Source organism: Lynx canadensis, chromosome F1, assembly GCF_007474595.2.
Source record: "Lynx canadensis isolate LIC74 chromosome F1, mLynCan4.pri.v2, whole genome shotgun sequence".
Lineage (NCBI taxonomy): Eukaryota > Metazoa > Chordata > Mammalia > Carnivora > Felidae > Lynx > Lynx canadensis.
In genome coordinates this window covers 68,123,602-68,138,737 of record NC_044319.2, presented here as the reverse complement: position 1 = coordinate 68,138,737, position 15,136 = coordinate 68,123,602, and the positions used below count along the sequence as shown (strand labels likewise).

Here is a 15,136-nt window from a genome sequence, read left to right as displayed (position 1 = left end):
GACGTGCCGGTCCTCACTCAGGTGTCACTGGGCCGCACCTGCTGGCGCGTGCGTGCGCCCACGCGCAGGGACCCCGTGCCCTCCCCTCACGTGCTCCATGGGAACACGGCTGGCTCAGATATACGGAGGAAACTCTGTGGGGCTGTTGTTTTTAGAAGACTGCTCATCCCTCCGGAATGCCAACAAGTCTGGCTGGGCGCTCATCTCTAGCCGAGCAAGCGGGGTGCGCCCCCAGGGTGAGGTGCCCTCTCTAGCCTGCGTCTTTAGGGAAGCTCAGAATATGCCCGACACTAGCAAACCCCCTGAGCTGGAAGCACCCACATTCAGACTCAAGCCAACTCCACGTGCATTACAGAGCGCCTACTGTGTGCACAGTAAGGTACCGGGTCCCTTTCTAGTGGGTCAAGTTCAAACGAGAAAAGACCCGGGTTGAATGTGGGGTGTGTGCGTGCACGCGTGTGCAAACACACAGGTTTATATGGGTATTAATACTGGATGGAAAATCTGGCTTTTTACTTTTTTTTTTTTTTTTTGGTCTAAATTGGGTTTTATGACTCCGGCATGAGAGGAGACAGCGCCTGTTCTGGCCAGTGTCGTCCAGAGGCAAGGAGAGGGGTGTGCCCAGGAACCCGGTGAGGAGCCCACGCCCAAGCCTGACACCGCCCCCGGGGGACCCTCGTCTGGGCTCCTTCCCCGTTGGCCCCTTCCGTGCACCTGTCTGCCCCCCCCACCCCCGCTCCCGCGCGACACCGGAGATCGCGCGTGGATTTCTGTTCTGCGCCACCGCTTCCTGTCCCCCCCCGTCTTCCCGCTCCCAAGTGGAGGCACCTAAACAGAGATTAGATTTCTGGTTTCCAGGCGTATCCAACCAAGCACGCCGAACGGACGGGAGCTACTTCATTAGCGGGTCTCTCTTCTTTGCGCTCCCTGCTCTGATTGTTCCTTGATGGCGCAGTGACCAGGACAGAGTCGATTTGCATCTTAAGACCTATGGGTTCCGCTTCCGGAGCGGGCGTTCATTTAGCAGCTGCTGGAGCTCGTGTACGGGGTCGGGAAGGAGGCGGAGCTGACCCCGAGGGGGCTGTCGGAGGGCGGGGGCGTGTGCGGGGTGCCCGCCGCGCCAACCCGGGCCTCGGCGAGGGCAGACAGGAGCTGCTGCTGCTGGCGGAGCGCGTCGGCGATGAGGAGCGGCAGGGAGCTGAAGCCGGCCGCCAGGTGCTCCAGCTTGGACTCCAGGCTGGCGATCTGCTTCTCCAGGTCTTCGCTGCGGTCGTTGAGCTCCGTGATCAGGTCGTACATGACGTTCTGCATCTGGACAGAGAGACGGGCACGGGTCGGCACGCGTGGGTCGGCCCGGGGGCTGCGGCAGAACCGACGCTCCCAGGTCGCGCGGGGGCATCGCCCGCGCCAGCGCGTCCGGTCCGGCCGACCACGGACAAGTGCTTACCTTCCGGAGACCTGGAGGTGCGGGCGCGCCGAGCACCGACGCGCCGCGTGGGAACGGCGACGGCCCGTTAGGAAATGCGTTTAATGGGGAAAGAGCTCCTGTTTCTCAGAGCGGGGAGTCTCCGGACCGTCTTCGGGCCCTCGCTGACCCGACCGCTCCGCTCAGAGGCTGCGGGGGCCCGACGGTCAAAGACAGGGCAGCGGGCGGGGCCACGGTCCAAGCAAGCGTCTGCAGCCCGGCGGCAGGCCCTGGGACCCTCTGAACGGTGGGCTCCTTATCGAGCAGGAGTTAATAATAACTGCACGGGGCCCCGGCACCCTGGCCCCCGGCTGCTCCCAGCACCGCGGCCAGCAGAGTGGTGGGTGTCGGGTGAGGGACCTAACCCCTCCCTGGGTGGCCAGCGGCCACGCTGAGCTCCTCATGGGGTCGCAGCCCCTCCCCTGCCCGGGCAGTGGGGAGGGGTGCCGCCTTGTCCGCCCCCCCCCCCCCCCAAGGGCCGGCTGAGGCCTTTGTCCATCTGCCACGGTTCAAAGTCTGCCTCCGACCTGTCCTGTCTCCTTTACTCGCGATCGGGCCCCCCAGGAAGCCTCCCGCCTCACTGGCGTCTCCCGGAGCCCCTCGACCTGCCCTGGGTCCCGCCCCCACTTCACGGCGCAGCCCCGCCCCACGCCCGCTCCAGGTCCTGCCCACCTGCTCCCGTCCCCTTTCGTACCACCTTCTGTGGTGCTAGCCCACTTCTTACTCCTGAGTGTCTGTCCTTGTCTGTGTCACCCACTGTGTCACCCACTGGGAGGGGGGCTCCTTCAGGGCAGGGACCCTTCCCTGGTGGGCTCCCCGATGTGTCTCAAGGGCCTAAAACAGCCCCTGGCACGTGGGAGAAGCTCTACGAACAGTCGTGGACGGGGTGGGGGGTGGGGGGTGGATGTCCGGTGCACGTGGTGGGACGCAGTTCACAGCACAGATTATCCCCGTGTACCTAGGAGTTTCCTCAGCGTTTACCACCGAGACCTGAGTGTCTGGAAGCAAGGGAAGAAGACCGCGAGGGCCCCAGCCCGGGGCTGCCTGTGAACGAACCCCGAAGGAGGCCGTGGGAACAGGGGGCAAAGAGGGGAGCCCCCAGGGAGCTGAAAATCAAGTGACACTCAAGAGCCATCAAATAAGCTTGCTCCTCAGAGGAAAGTCGTAAGACGGTCGGAACAGAGCTAACAAACGGGGCTCAGGCCGGGCCACCCTTTCCCTCCTGCCTCAGGCGTGTGCCAGAGACCCCGTGTCCCCCAGGGGCCCCGCCGCGCCCTCCAGCTGTCCGACCACAGACCTGGGTGCTGCCGCCCCAGCACAAAGTTCCACCCGGCCCGCCTACCCCCTCCAGTCCAGCCCATCGTTGCACCCGAACCACGTGGGCCCCAGCCTGAGCCACGGTCATGCCCCACGGTCATGCCCCGAGGTCCGGACATCTCCCTCATCAGGCCACTTTCTGATCATAATGTGGCTTCCTGAGTGGGCCTGTCACACACTCCTCTATGCGACAGCGACATTTCTTAGTAAATTAACAAGTGACAGGGGCGTCTGGATGGCTCTGTCGGTTAAGTGTTTCACTCTTGATCTCGGCTCAGGTCATGATCTCAGTTTTGGGAGTTGGAGCCCCACGTCGGGCTCTGCGCAGAAAGTGAGGAGTCTGCTTGGGATTCTCTCTCTGCCCCTCCCTCCCTCTGCCCCTCCCCTGCTCCCCCCCACACACACACTCTCTCTCAAAATAATAAACTTAAAAAATTAAAAAAACAAAACAAAACAGAACAAGTGACACCAGGCTCGGGAGTGAGAGCCCCAAGAGCCCTCGGCCCCTGTGGCTCCCAGTCCCCATGGTGGCCGTGGCCGAGGGCCAGGTTGGCGGTTGCCCCCAGGCGATGTGGCCCTTGGTCATCTGCCAGTAACATCCTGTTCTCATTCGTCTGAAACTCCAAGTTAGGCCAGCAAGACGCAGAGACCCTGGTGCCTGGGCCACGGGGGCGGGGACCAAGGTGATGGGGAAAAGCAGAGTAATGGCAGGTGGCCAAGTCTGAGGGCCGGAAAGAAGATGGGGAAGGGGACGCTGAGGGTCCCCGGAGGAGCCGGTGCAGAGGCGGGACGAAGGCAGCCCAGCCTGGGAGCCCCCAGAGGAGACGGGACGTCACCGATGAACAATCCAGAACCTCCTGGAGGTGCACGCTGTTTCCGGCACCTTTATTTGCCTGCAGGGCCCGATGAGCCTCCTTTGAGTCTCGGCCTCCCCTCTGCGTCAGAATGAGAACGGCCTTCTGCAAACCCTGCCGACGCTTCACGAAGCATCCGCACAGACAGCATCTCATCTGATCGCTTGAGCCTCAGACGTTAGGGATTATCTGCTCGCGTTGACTGAAGAAAGTGAAGCCAACCAACAAAGACGCGGGTCCTCCAGCCGCCAGCCCATCACGTCCCGAGGCCACGTGCCCCTTTTCCTCATCTCGAGGGGACCAGAGGGCAGGGGTGGGAAGGCGGCCAGCTGAGAGGACGCGGCGCTACGGTGCCCCCGGCTCCGGTGACTGGCTGCTGCCGCCGGGGCCTTGGGTGGGTCTCCTGGGGGGGGAGAGGGGGGAGCCAGAGCCCCTCTCTCCCGGCCTCACCCCTGCCCCACGCAGCCCTGCCGAGGCCTCCCTCAGCCCCTCCCCGCACACCCGTCCTTCCAGGTAACTCGTTCCGTCACTGACGGTTTAGCTCCCCGAGGGGCTTCCCTCCCCGGGCCTGCCCCTCCCTGGGCCCGGCTCCCGGAGACGCGGCGGGCGGCGTTCAACCGGCGCGGGCGTGAAGGTCGGTCGGTCTGCTGTTCCCAGTCGGACATCCGCCACACTGTGTCCCGCCAGGCGACGGGTGGGGCCGGAGACCTTGCTGCTCGCGGGAGGACCTCTTGGGTGACGCTGTCGGGCCCTTCCCGCGTGGCACTGGGCGGGTCCCCGGCAGCTTCAGGCTGGTCGTGAGTGGTCCGCCTCTTGAGAAGTAGAGAGACCCCCCCCCCCACCCCGCTTCCCGTCTGGGGCCAGAAAGGCTGGTCTGGGGGGATTCGAGGAGGCAGGAAAACGAATTCCCAGTCATAGCCGTGTGACCTGGCGCATGGCCACCGAAGTCTCGGGCGTCCTCGTCGGTGCGCGTGGCCCTGGGCCCTTGCCATGCAGCTGACAGACACGCGACGTCATCTGCGGTCCCCGAGCACCGAGCGGCCGGCTCCTGGCCGGGTCCTCACGGCCACACCCGGGAACTCTGGCGGCGTCCCCACGTCCCACCAGTCACCTCGGAGAGGGCGTCCCCACGTCCCGCCACGTCCCGCCACTCACCTTGGAGAGGTCCACCAGGGTGTTGGCCTGGTCGCTAAGCTTCCTCTGCTCCATCTTGACGCTCCTCAGTCTGCGGGAAAGAGTCACCGACATCCATGCTCTCCAAGTGCGCGCGGCACCGAGCTCCCGGTGCGGACCCCACGTCCACGCCCGTCCCCCTCGTTCTGGACCCGGCGTGGGGACCTCGAGCACAGGTGACAACTGACCAGAGTCGCGGCTGCTCAGGTCCCCGAGAAAACAAGGTCTGGTCTCCGTGCACGCTGGCCCTCGGTGGCTTCCGCCCCCTGGCCACTCTCAGGTCATCTCTGCCCCCGCCCGCCCCCACCCCCCACCCCCCTAGCCTCCAGTGAGAGTGAAAGGCTTCACCCCTGCTCCTCCACTGTGTTTAAAGTACCTCTCTGTGGGCATCCGCGGAGGTGCAGGTGTGTGCGTGTGACTGTGTGTGTGTGTGTGTGTGTGTCCACGTGATGTGCGGGTCCGCGGAGGTGCAGGTGTGTGTGTGTGTGAGTGTGAGAGTGTGTGTGTCCGTGTGATGTGGGGGTCCGTGGAGGTGCAGGTGTGTGTGTGCGAGTGTGATGTGTGTGAGAGCATGTGTGTGTGTGTCCGTGTGATGTGCGGGTCCGTGGAGGTGCAGGTGTGTGTGTGTGTGTGTGTGTGTGAGTGTGTGTGAGCGTGTGATGTGTGGGTCTGTGGAGGTGCAGGTGTGTGCGTGACTGTGTGTGAGAGTGAGTGTGTGTGAGCATGTGATGTGCGGGTCCGTGGAGGTGCAGGTGTGTGTGTGTGTGTGTGTGCAAGTGTGATGTGTGTGTGTGTGTGTGTGTCCGCGTGACGTGCGGGTCCGCGGAGGTGCAGGTGTGTGTGTGAGTGTGTGTGTGTGTGTGTCCGCGTGACGTGCGGGTCCGCGGAGGTGCAGGTGTGTGTGTGCGAGAGTGTGCGAGTGTGTGTGAGAGTGTGTGCGAGTGTGTGTGATGTGTGTGAGAGTGTGTGTGAGTGTGCGGGTCCGCGGAGGTGCAGGTGTGTGTGCGCGAGTGTGCGTGAGCGCGTGTCCGCGTGAGGCGCGCGTCCGTGGAGCCTCCGACTCCTTCCCCTTCCGCAGCGCCCCGCCTGGTGCTTGGGGGCTGCGGGCGTGACAGGCGCCCCCCGGGCTTGCCGAGCGGGGAAGGCGCGGGTGTGCCCCGTGCTTCCGGGTCAGGGGGTCCCGGCCCCGGCACATACTCACTGGTGGATAGCTTGCAGGAACTTCCTCTGGTGCTTCCGGACCTTGGCGTGGTCGATCTTCTTCAGCAGCTTCGTGTGCTTGTAGATCAGCCACGTTTCCCGAAGGACGTTGGCCGCGGCGTTCTTGATCTGAGGAAAAACCGACAAAGCAGGCGGTCGGGTTAGTCTTCCGCGGTTCACGTCGTCTGTTTGCCACTTGGGCCACCTCTGGGGACCCGGTTCTGCAAAGACCCCTCGCCTTCGGCGATCCGTGCACCCTGACGGAGAGGGTTCCGGTTCACCTCCTGTCACTCCTGCCTCGGACACAGCGGACGAGCCTGCGGTCGAGGGCGTTTCTTGTCTCTCAATTACTTCAGGCCGCCTCTCGACCGCTGTTCCTGGTGCTACATTTAGTCAGGCTGCAGCACCCCCCCCCCCGGGCCGGGCCGGGCGGTCCCGGGGGCCCCCGTGGGCAGAGACACGCGGGCCACCGCTCCCAGCTCTACCTGGGACCTCCGTCTGGGGCACCCGGCACCTCTCCGGGATCCCGAGAGCAAGCGGGTTTCTCAACAGCGGCCGATTCTGAAAGGCCCTTGGAGGAGAGGCAACGTCTTTCCCACAAACGGAACCAGGGGCCCGGCAAGCCCGCCGTGTTCTTTCCCAAACGGCCAAAAGCATTTAGACCGCGGTTCTGCTCGTAAGCGTAGCCGGCGTGAGGCTGAAACGATCTCAAGGCGGCGTCTGAAAATCGGCGAAGATATGTAGGTGTGAGGCCCGCACTGCGTCTCGGCCCAGGCTGGCTCCTTCGCGGCGCTCGGCGCTCCACGCCGTCAGCTGCCGACGTGGAAAGCGCCGATCTGCCCGGCTCCCGACCGAGCTGGGACGCGTCAGTGACATCCAGATGGCAGGGGACGAAGTTTTAATCCAAACACAGACGTCTGCAGCAATTAGTGGCGAGAGCAGGGGACACTCTCTCACGGAGCGCGAGCCAAGCGGAGTCTTGAGGAGCCGCCCCCGTTTCCGGGAGCCGCGGGAGCCGGCCCGGTGCAAATCGAGCCCCCGGCCAGAGGGGCTTTAGGGGAAGCGGAGCGCCCGGGCTCGCTTCTTCGGACGGCCGTCCCGGACGGGATGCTGTCAAAACGCCGAGGCGTGTGCGAGGGCCCAGGAGGCACTGTTCTGCAGGCTGAGAGCTTCTGTGTGCATCTGTTGGGAAAATTTATGACCGAGGCTGGAGCGTATTTTTCATTGGTGCCGAAGGGATGTTTTTAAAAGAGCAGCTAAGTCTTCTCAGAAATGTCTAAGTGACATAAACACTGCTTTTTTGTTCGGTAAAAATCCACTGGGAAAATGGTTTTAAGTGGCTTAATTGCCTGCTTCTGGCACCTTCCTTCCCCGAGAGGAAGCAGGTGTTGGTGAGCAGGAGCTCACACCGGCGGGTGCCCAGGTGAGCGGCGGGGGGGGGGGGGGGGGGGGCGGGGGGCAGGAGCCCCCTGGACAAGGCAGAGGGTGCACCCCTGCGACTTGCGCAGGGGGAGGTCCATCAGACACGTGCACTCTCCGGTTTGCCGGGGCGCTTAGCCTCCGAGGGAGGCCCCACGGCCAAACAGGAGAAAAACCCTCTCCCTGCGTTTAGGACGATCGGCCGAGCCAGGCTGCACCCTGTCCCCCGTGGGGGGCCGGCCGAGCCCCGGAACACCGCCGCGGGCCTTCGACACGTGCGTCGGCGTTGAAGTGGAGCGGACGGGTGAGACCGGAAAGGCTGCGGGCTCATCCTCGTTCCCGAAGTTACGGGGCGTTTAGGAGAAGATGCTTAATCACCTCGCAGGTGGGAAACATCAGTCTTTACGCTGAGGCTGTCGTGAGGCCCCAAGGAGGCGGCTATGGTGGTGTGGACGGGGTGTCGGGCCCAGGTCCGAGCGCCTCGAGCACCAAGTCATCGGGCGGGGGCTAGTGCGACCCCCGTGCGACAGACGAAGGAAGAGACACAGCCCAACACCATGGAGTCATGGATGGTAAACTGAGTCATCCCGGATTCCAGTGTCGCCAGACTGTACACGCACAGGTGGTAGTGACCGTCACCTCGCCCAGACCCCAGGACGCGGCGTGGGACACAGGGCGCGAGGGCTGGAGTCACACGGCCGGCTGGCGGCACAGCCAGGCCCGAGGAGGACGTGAGGTTCCACGTGGTCTGAGGAAAAGACCTGACCAGACTTCGTCTCCACACAAACAACCCTAGTTCCCGTGTTCCAGGATCACGGGATTGGAAAAGCCTTCGCACCTTTATTGTATTTTTTCTACCCCTCGGGGCCCTCGCTTAAGCCACATAACAGAGCAGGGGGTCAGGCCCGCGCCTCACTTCGGCCCAGGTCTCGGCTGGACAAGCACAGCACCGCCCGGGCAGCCGAGCACGCGGCCACGTCGTGTGAGCAGGAGCCCCCGGTGCACTCGGGAAGGTGACGCGAAACGCGAGCCTTGGTGCCGGCTCTGAAATTAACTGCCAGCAAAAAGCCTGGCACAAAGCTAAGCGCCTCGAAAGAAGAAACGGGCTCTTAGCCGCACCGCGCCCTCCCAGGCTCACGGTCAATGCTACTCGACCAGGGCCCCCCCTTGGTCACCCGGTTGAGCTCTGCCGACACCACCGGGGTGTGAGCGGTCGAGGTCGTGTGCCCCTCCTGGGGTCCGCCGTGCTGCTGGGAAGGGGGGACCGGGGACCCTCCGAGCTCTCCTGGCGGGCAGGGCCGCCAGGGCCGGGAGGTCGCCTGGGGCTGGGGGTGGGGGCGGGAAGGGTCAGGGACCCGAGGAGGACTGGGCAAGGCCGGCCGCCTTCAGGGGCCCAGGGCTGGGTAGCGGAGGCCTGCCCGCACGCGGCAGGCTGGCTCCAAACGGACGAACACACGCGCTGGCTGGGAGGCCACACGCGGTCTACCCCGGAGGACGGACTCGGTGACCTACGAGCTTCAGGGGCAGCTCTGAGGCCGCCGGGCCCTGGGCCAGGAAGCCATCCGACCAAGGTCTCGCAGAGAGTAGCACAGCTGACGTTTACCCAGCTCACTGTGTGCCAGGCTCTGTGCTAAGCACCTCGTGTTTACACGGTTTCCTTCACCCTCAGGAAAGCCTCGCCGGTGCCTGGAGTTACCGTGTGCTCTTTGGCCGTGCTGCCGAGTGGCCTTCACACAACATGCGATGAGCGCCTGTCCTGGCGGCGAGGACACCGGGGTCCTGCCCTCGAGGGGCACACGATCGTGCCGAGACAGCGCGCGGCTTGTCCTGTCAGGTAGTGAGGGCGAGAGGCAGCACGGGGCAGCGCTCAGAGGGTGACAGCGGTGCTGCGGGTCTGTGTCCAGGACAGGGGGAGCCACCGGGCCACTGGGCCCTTCAACACACAGTGGCCCTGCCTCTGCCCACCCACGGTCCACCCACTGAATGTGAGCTCCCCCACCCGCCCCCACCTCCACCCCCAACCCAAGGAAACGTCACCAAACACACTTGTCTGTTCCCTGAGCTCTTGGCTGCATCACCCGGGCCAGGGGCTTGCTCCCCGCACCCCCCACCCCCCACCAATGCCTGGGCTGCCTGCCGCTCAGCCCCTCAGAGGGTTGTCAGCTGCAGGAGGACAAGGGGACAGCCTCGGACAGGCACCTTTCCTGGCCCCCGTGCCTCCAACAGCTTCGGGGAGCCCCCAGTGACCCTCCAGGGAAGGAATCGCCAGCCCATTAGCTGCCGGAATGGTCCCCGGTGGGGAGGGTGGTCCACCTGAGGCTGGAGAGGGGACGGGAGAGGGGACGGGAGAGGAAACAGGGCAGGCCTGGCAGACGCGTTCGAGGAGCTGCCCAGGTTGGATTTAGATGAACAGAGGACATCACGGGTCGCCCCGTCTTCAGGCACTTGTCGAAGGCCTCTGTTAGCACTGGAGGAGAGGGTCTCACCCTCCCCACCTGCCAACCCCCCCCTCCCTCGCCCTCACCCCCACAGCCTCCCCGCCGGCTTCCTTTCCTCTGTCCACCCGCCCAGTCCTGCCCCGAGTCCTTGCCAGGCTTCACGGTCCGCACCCAGGGGCCAGCCTCAGTGCTGGGAAGGCGGCCCGGCTCGGCCCCTCGGCTGGCAGGAGCGGGGGGCGGGTGGTCCTGTGGTTCCAAGTTAGTCCGAAGCTCCTTGCTCCGAGTGCCAGGGTGATGGATGGTGCTTGATTCCACAGGGACTTCAGCGTGGAGCTCGGCCTGGGTGCAGGCACGCGGCTTTCTCTCCCGCAGGCCTGGGCCCTAACCGCCGTGCCAAGTGGCCGGTAACTGACTGCTCTGAGAAGCCCACGGGTTATGGCCTGCAGCCCTAGTTAAGGGCCTGCGAGCTGCAGGTAATCCACAGGCCCTTTCTGGGGAGGGTTAGTATTCTCACAACTGGTCAATTGATTACTTGGTAAGTTTTTAAGAGATTAAGACCTGTTATGAGTAAACTTTTGAATTAACCTGCTGGAAGAAAAGGGTTTTTCCAGCAGGATTGTGATAAAACTTTTACATATGCTCATAATGAAAAAAGAGTTTTCTTTAGCACTGATCAGTAGATACCGGGGTTACTCAGGGTTTTGAGCGGGGGTGGGGGTGATATGTTCAGAGCTGAGTCTTGGAGCCTAAGGGGACCCACACAGCGCAGGAAGCCCGGGGCCAGGGAGGTTCACGAAGCGGGGAGGGCAGCAAGGACCTGTGTCGGTTCTGAGCGTGGTGTGCGGGGTGCCCGGGGGCCAGTGTGCGGGGACAGCCGTGGCCAGATGGAATCCAGGCTCGGGAAGCCCTGTGGGGTCCAGGGCAGAGAGGCAGAGACACTGCTGAGTTTCCAGGCCTGGAGACCAGGGTGGTCAGGAGAAGGAACTAGCATAGGAAAGATGCGGGCTTGGCTTTGATCTTACTCGTCGACTTCGTGGGGAAATGTATTTAGACAAAGTATCTGTCACAGCAAGGGCAGGGAGACACAGTCCTCAGCCAGTGGCACACGCCGTGGTCCGACGTGGACGGTCGACGTGCAGACAGGACGCCTCCTGCCCACGGTGCTCCTCAAGCCGTGTGTCCCCGGGGAATGTGCCCAACGAGCAGGGGTGCTCTTTGAGGGTGGGCGGGGACTGCCTGTTACCCACTGTGGTGTCCCCGGAGCACGGAGGGTGGTGGCCCACGGGTGACTGATGACAGGTATGTTCAGTCGCACGGAACAGAGAGACGGGGACTCGTAGCACTGAGTAGGAGGAAAGCTGGGCATCTGGTATCTTGTGCACGTCTCTGTGTGCATCACACGTATGTTGTCTGGCAGCCCAGGGCTACTGCAGCAAGGTCGCTGTGGGCAGGTCTGATTTTTTTGGTTTTAATTTACATCCAAGTTAGCATATGGTGCAACGGTGATTTCAGGAGTAGATTCCTTAGTGCCCCTCCCCCATTTAGCCCATCCCCCCTCCCACAGCCCCTCCAGTAACCCTCAGTTTGTTCTCCGTATTTAAGAGTCTCTTCTGTTTTGTCCCCCTCCCTGTTTTTATATTATTTTTGTTTCCCTTCCCTTATGTTCCTCTGTTTTGGCTCTTAAAGTCCTCCTATGAGTGAAGTCCTATGATTTTTGTCTTTCTCTAATTTCACTTAGCTAATTTCACTAATAATAGCCTCCAGTTCCATCCACGTAGCTGCAAACGGCAAGATTTCATTCTTTTTGATTGCCGAGTAATACTCCATCGTATATATAGACCACATCTTCTTTATCCACTCATCCATCGAGGGACATTGGGCTCTTCCCATCCTTTGGCTGTTGTCGACAGCGCTGCTGTAAACGTGGGGGTGCGTGTGTCCCTTCGAGACAGCCCACCTGTATCCCGTGGAGAAATGGCTAGTAGTGCAGTTGCTGGGTCGTGGGGTAGTTCTGTTTTGAGTTTTGTGAGGAACCTCCATCCTGTTTTCCAGAGCGGCTGCACCAGCTTGCATTCCCACCAACAATGCAAAAGAGATCCTCTCTCTCCACATCCTCGCCAACATCTGTTGTTGCCTGAGGTGTTAATGTTAGCCATTCTGACAGGGGTGAGGTGGTATCTCACTGTGGTTTTGTGTTTCCCTGACGAGGAGTGAAGTTGAGCATTTTTTCATGTGTCGGTTGGCCGTCTGGATGTCTTCTTTGGAGAAGTCTATTCATGTCTTTTGCCCATTTCTTCACTGGATTATTTGTTTTTCAGGTGTTGAGTTTGATAAGTTCTTTATAGATTTTGGATTCTAACCCTTTATCTGATATGTCGTTTGCAGATATCTTCTCCCATTCTGTCGGTTGCCTTTTAGTTTTGCTGATTGTTTCCTTCGCTGTGCAGAAGCTTTTTATTCTGATAAATAAATATCAATCAATATTCATCAATATTCATTTTTGAGAGAGAGACGGAGTGCGAGCAGGGGAGGGGCAGAGAGAAGGAAGACACAGAATGAAGCAGGCTCCAGGCTCTGAGCCGTCAACACAGAGCCTGACGCGGGGCCCGAACCCACAAACCACGAAATCATGACCTGAGCCGAAGTCGGACGCTTAACTGACTGAGCCACCCAGGCGCCCCGAGAAGGTCTGACTGCACTCAATGCAGGAAGACATTGCCACCAGAGTTGACAAGTTATACACATGACTGAACAGCCATGATTCAGGCAAACCAGAAACTGGGTTCCTACCCCGTGCTGCCATTGGCTCCTCCCACCTCTGCGTCTTGCTCCGAGGCTCGGGCAGGTGTCAGAGGAGGGGAGCTGGGCTCTCCGAAAGTGGTCAAGGTGAGCAGAGGCCAGGGCTGGCCAAGCGCACCGGCACCTTCCTGCCAAGCAAGGTTTGGAGAAGAGCCTCCGGAAGGCCTGGTCCCTCCAGCTTTGAAAATCCTCGCTCTGAAAGAGGGGCCCCTTCGCTGTGTTTGCTTCTCTGGGAAGAGATTAGACGTTCAAGGGACATTTCAACGGACTTAAGTGTTCTCAGAGAAGCGAGCCACAAATACTTGTTGATTTGGTTTTCAGCCCTACTTCTCAAAAAGTAAGTGGCCTCGAGGAGGATTTACGGAGCGTCTTGGAAGGGTGGAAGCTGGCCACCACAGTCTGCGCTCGCACACTCAGACCGCAGGACGGTCGTTTATTTTCCCGCCGTATGAAGGTGCTGGCTCTCTGAGTAGCCTGAGACAAGGAGCACGGAGCAGACCAGAGGAGACGGAGACGGTAAGGAAGCAGCTCCCGAGAAGGGTTCGAGGCCAGCTGTCCTGCCCCTCTCTCGCGCACCGGATCGTTCGTAGGGGAGCCGCCAGGGCGCCTGTGGCCAGGTGCTCCAGTGGCTTGGGTGACCTGCTCAGTCGGCACCCAGCCGGGCCTCGTGTGCACGTGCCGGGGCTGGCATCTGGGAAACCCACTCAGAAACCCGCTGGGAACGGCCCTCAGCGCTGCCGTCTTGAAGGTAAATTGTGTTTTCTCTTGTGCAGTGGACAGTCTGGGCCACGCCATGCCACGTTCAACCATCCGCATGTCAACGCTAGGCTATTTGCCCGGACCCGTTCCTTTCCGCACCTGTGGAGGCTCTTTGAAGAATCCGATACATGTAATCAAAGACCAGTCAAACCCCATTAATAATTCTGCTGAGCATGCAGACGCCTCAGCACCCTCGTGTGCTCCCGCGGCCCCCCCCCAGCACTGGCCGTCCAGTGGCCGGCCGGGTCCCTCACACTTTCACTGCCGCGGCTGTCATCACAGGGTCCTGCGGAAGGCCTGCCACAGCGGCCAGGTCCCCAGCACAGGCTCTGATGCCCTCTCGGCTCAGGGACAGGACAGCCTCACAAGACATCCTCTGGCTGACCTGTGTCTTGCCTGCAGCTCTAGAGAGTTCTAGAGAGTTCTCCATAAAAGCTGTCGTTAGGAAACGGCTCCCACCTTGCTTGTGTGGCGGTTGTCCGGGAAGGACCCATCTTGTCCCTCCCACGGGGCCGTCCCCTTGCCTGACGATCTGGCGGGCCTTCTGCGGCCGACCCCTCTCCCCATTCCCGCCTCCAGTTTTCCTCCTCCTTAACCGCCGGTGAGGAGATGGCCCAGAAACCCCAGAAGGGGGCTGGACGATGACATTTAGAAACGTGGGCTCTGCTGCGATGATCGTCTTTAATGATTTTGTAGAAAGAAGTGCATTTAGATACATTTCCAATATCGTTTTTCAGACCCAACTGCCCTTCCTACTGTGAACATATCTGAGCCTGAACGAAAACGCTGCCTCGTGCTGAGCGGTTAGTTCAGCGCCGCCGGGAGAGGGCGCGGGCGACACCACCGGGTGCCGCAGAGTCGACCGTGCCTGCACCGCGCACCGTGACCCGCTGGGAGACGGGAGCCCCTGTGTGGAGGCCGCAGGCTGGGCTCTGGGCTCCCTCGACCCCCGGTGGAGAGTGTGACCCGACCTACATCGCAGGGCCGTTTGCCTGCGGCTCGCTGCCACGCGGGTCAGAGTCCCCCCGAGTCGCGGACGGCGCTGTTTTACCCGTTTGGTGAGCTGAGTGTCCATCATGAAGTTGTGCACGTGCTTCTCCGCCTTGGTGAGCTCCAACTTCCGGGCCACCACGGCCACCACGAGGGCAGTGCAGCCCGCACCCTGTGGGGGGACAGCAAGGGGCGGGGGAGGGCACGTGAGCACAAGGCAAGTGCAGGCAGGAGACGGGAGGGACCCCCTTCGCGCCCACTGCGGGGGTCCTGGGAGTGGACGGGCACCTGGAGCCTTCCGGGGCCCCGACTGCCACCCTCGGGAGGGGCCGGCCAGCCTCTTGGCTTGGCCGAAGGGCTCACCTCCGGGGGCCCGAATCTTCCCACAACCAGCCAGTTCCTAACGGAGCAGGGCGGGGCTGAGGCTCCGGGGACAGTCCCCGGTCATCGGCAAGGCTTTGCGGACACCAGGCCCGCTCTCCGGCTTGCTTACACACGCCCAGCGCCAGCCCCAGACCGGGGCCAGGGGAGAAGACCACGCCTACACCAGAGGGGAACCAGCTTCACTGCCCTGGAGACTTTCCCTGGAACCATCCAAAGAGACAGCGCAGCCCCAGGCGGCACCCCACGGCTGTGCTCGGCCCGCACTGGGGTCCTTCTGCCCAGAGGCCCCGGCTGCGACGCGGCCCCGGGACTGGCCCTGTCTCCCTCCCACCAGAGGC

General features: G+C 62.1%; 1 protein-coding gene across 2 annotated transcripts in view; it reads right to left on the bottom strand.

Annotated features, from left to right (window-relative positions):
- Positions 1 to 804: 804 nt before the first annotated feature.
- KCNN3 (potassium calcium-activated channel subfamily N member 3) overlaps positions 805 to 15,136 on the bottom strand; it is a 90,427-nt gene continuing 76,095 nt past the window's right edge. For both annotated transcript variants that reach the window (XM_030302506.1, XM_030302508.1), the window contains 4 exons: positions 14,476 to 14,586; positions 6,011 to 6,138; positions 4,792 to 4,861; positions 805 to 1,311 (listed from right to left, as the gene is read on the bottom strand). In XM_030302506.1, coding sequence (XP_030158366.1) covers positions 1,021 to 1,311; positions 4,792 to 4,861; positions 6,011 to 6,138; positions 14,476 to 14,586 — 600 coding nt within the window. In that variant the 3' untranslated portion in view covers positions 805 to 1,020. The remainder of the gene's footprint in view (positions 1,312 to 4,791; positions 4,862 to 6,010; positions 6,139 to 14,475; positions 14,587 to 15,136) is intronic.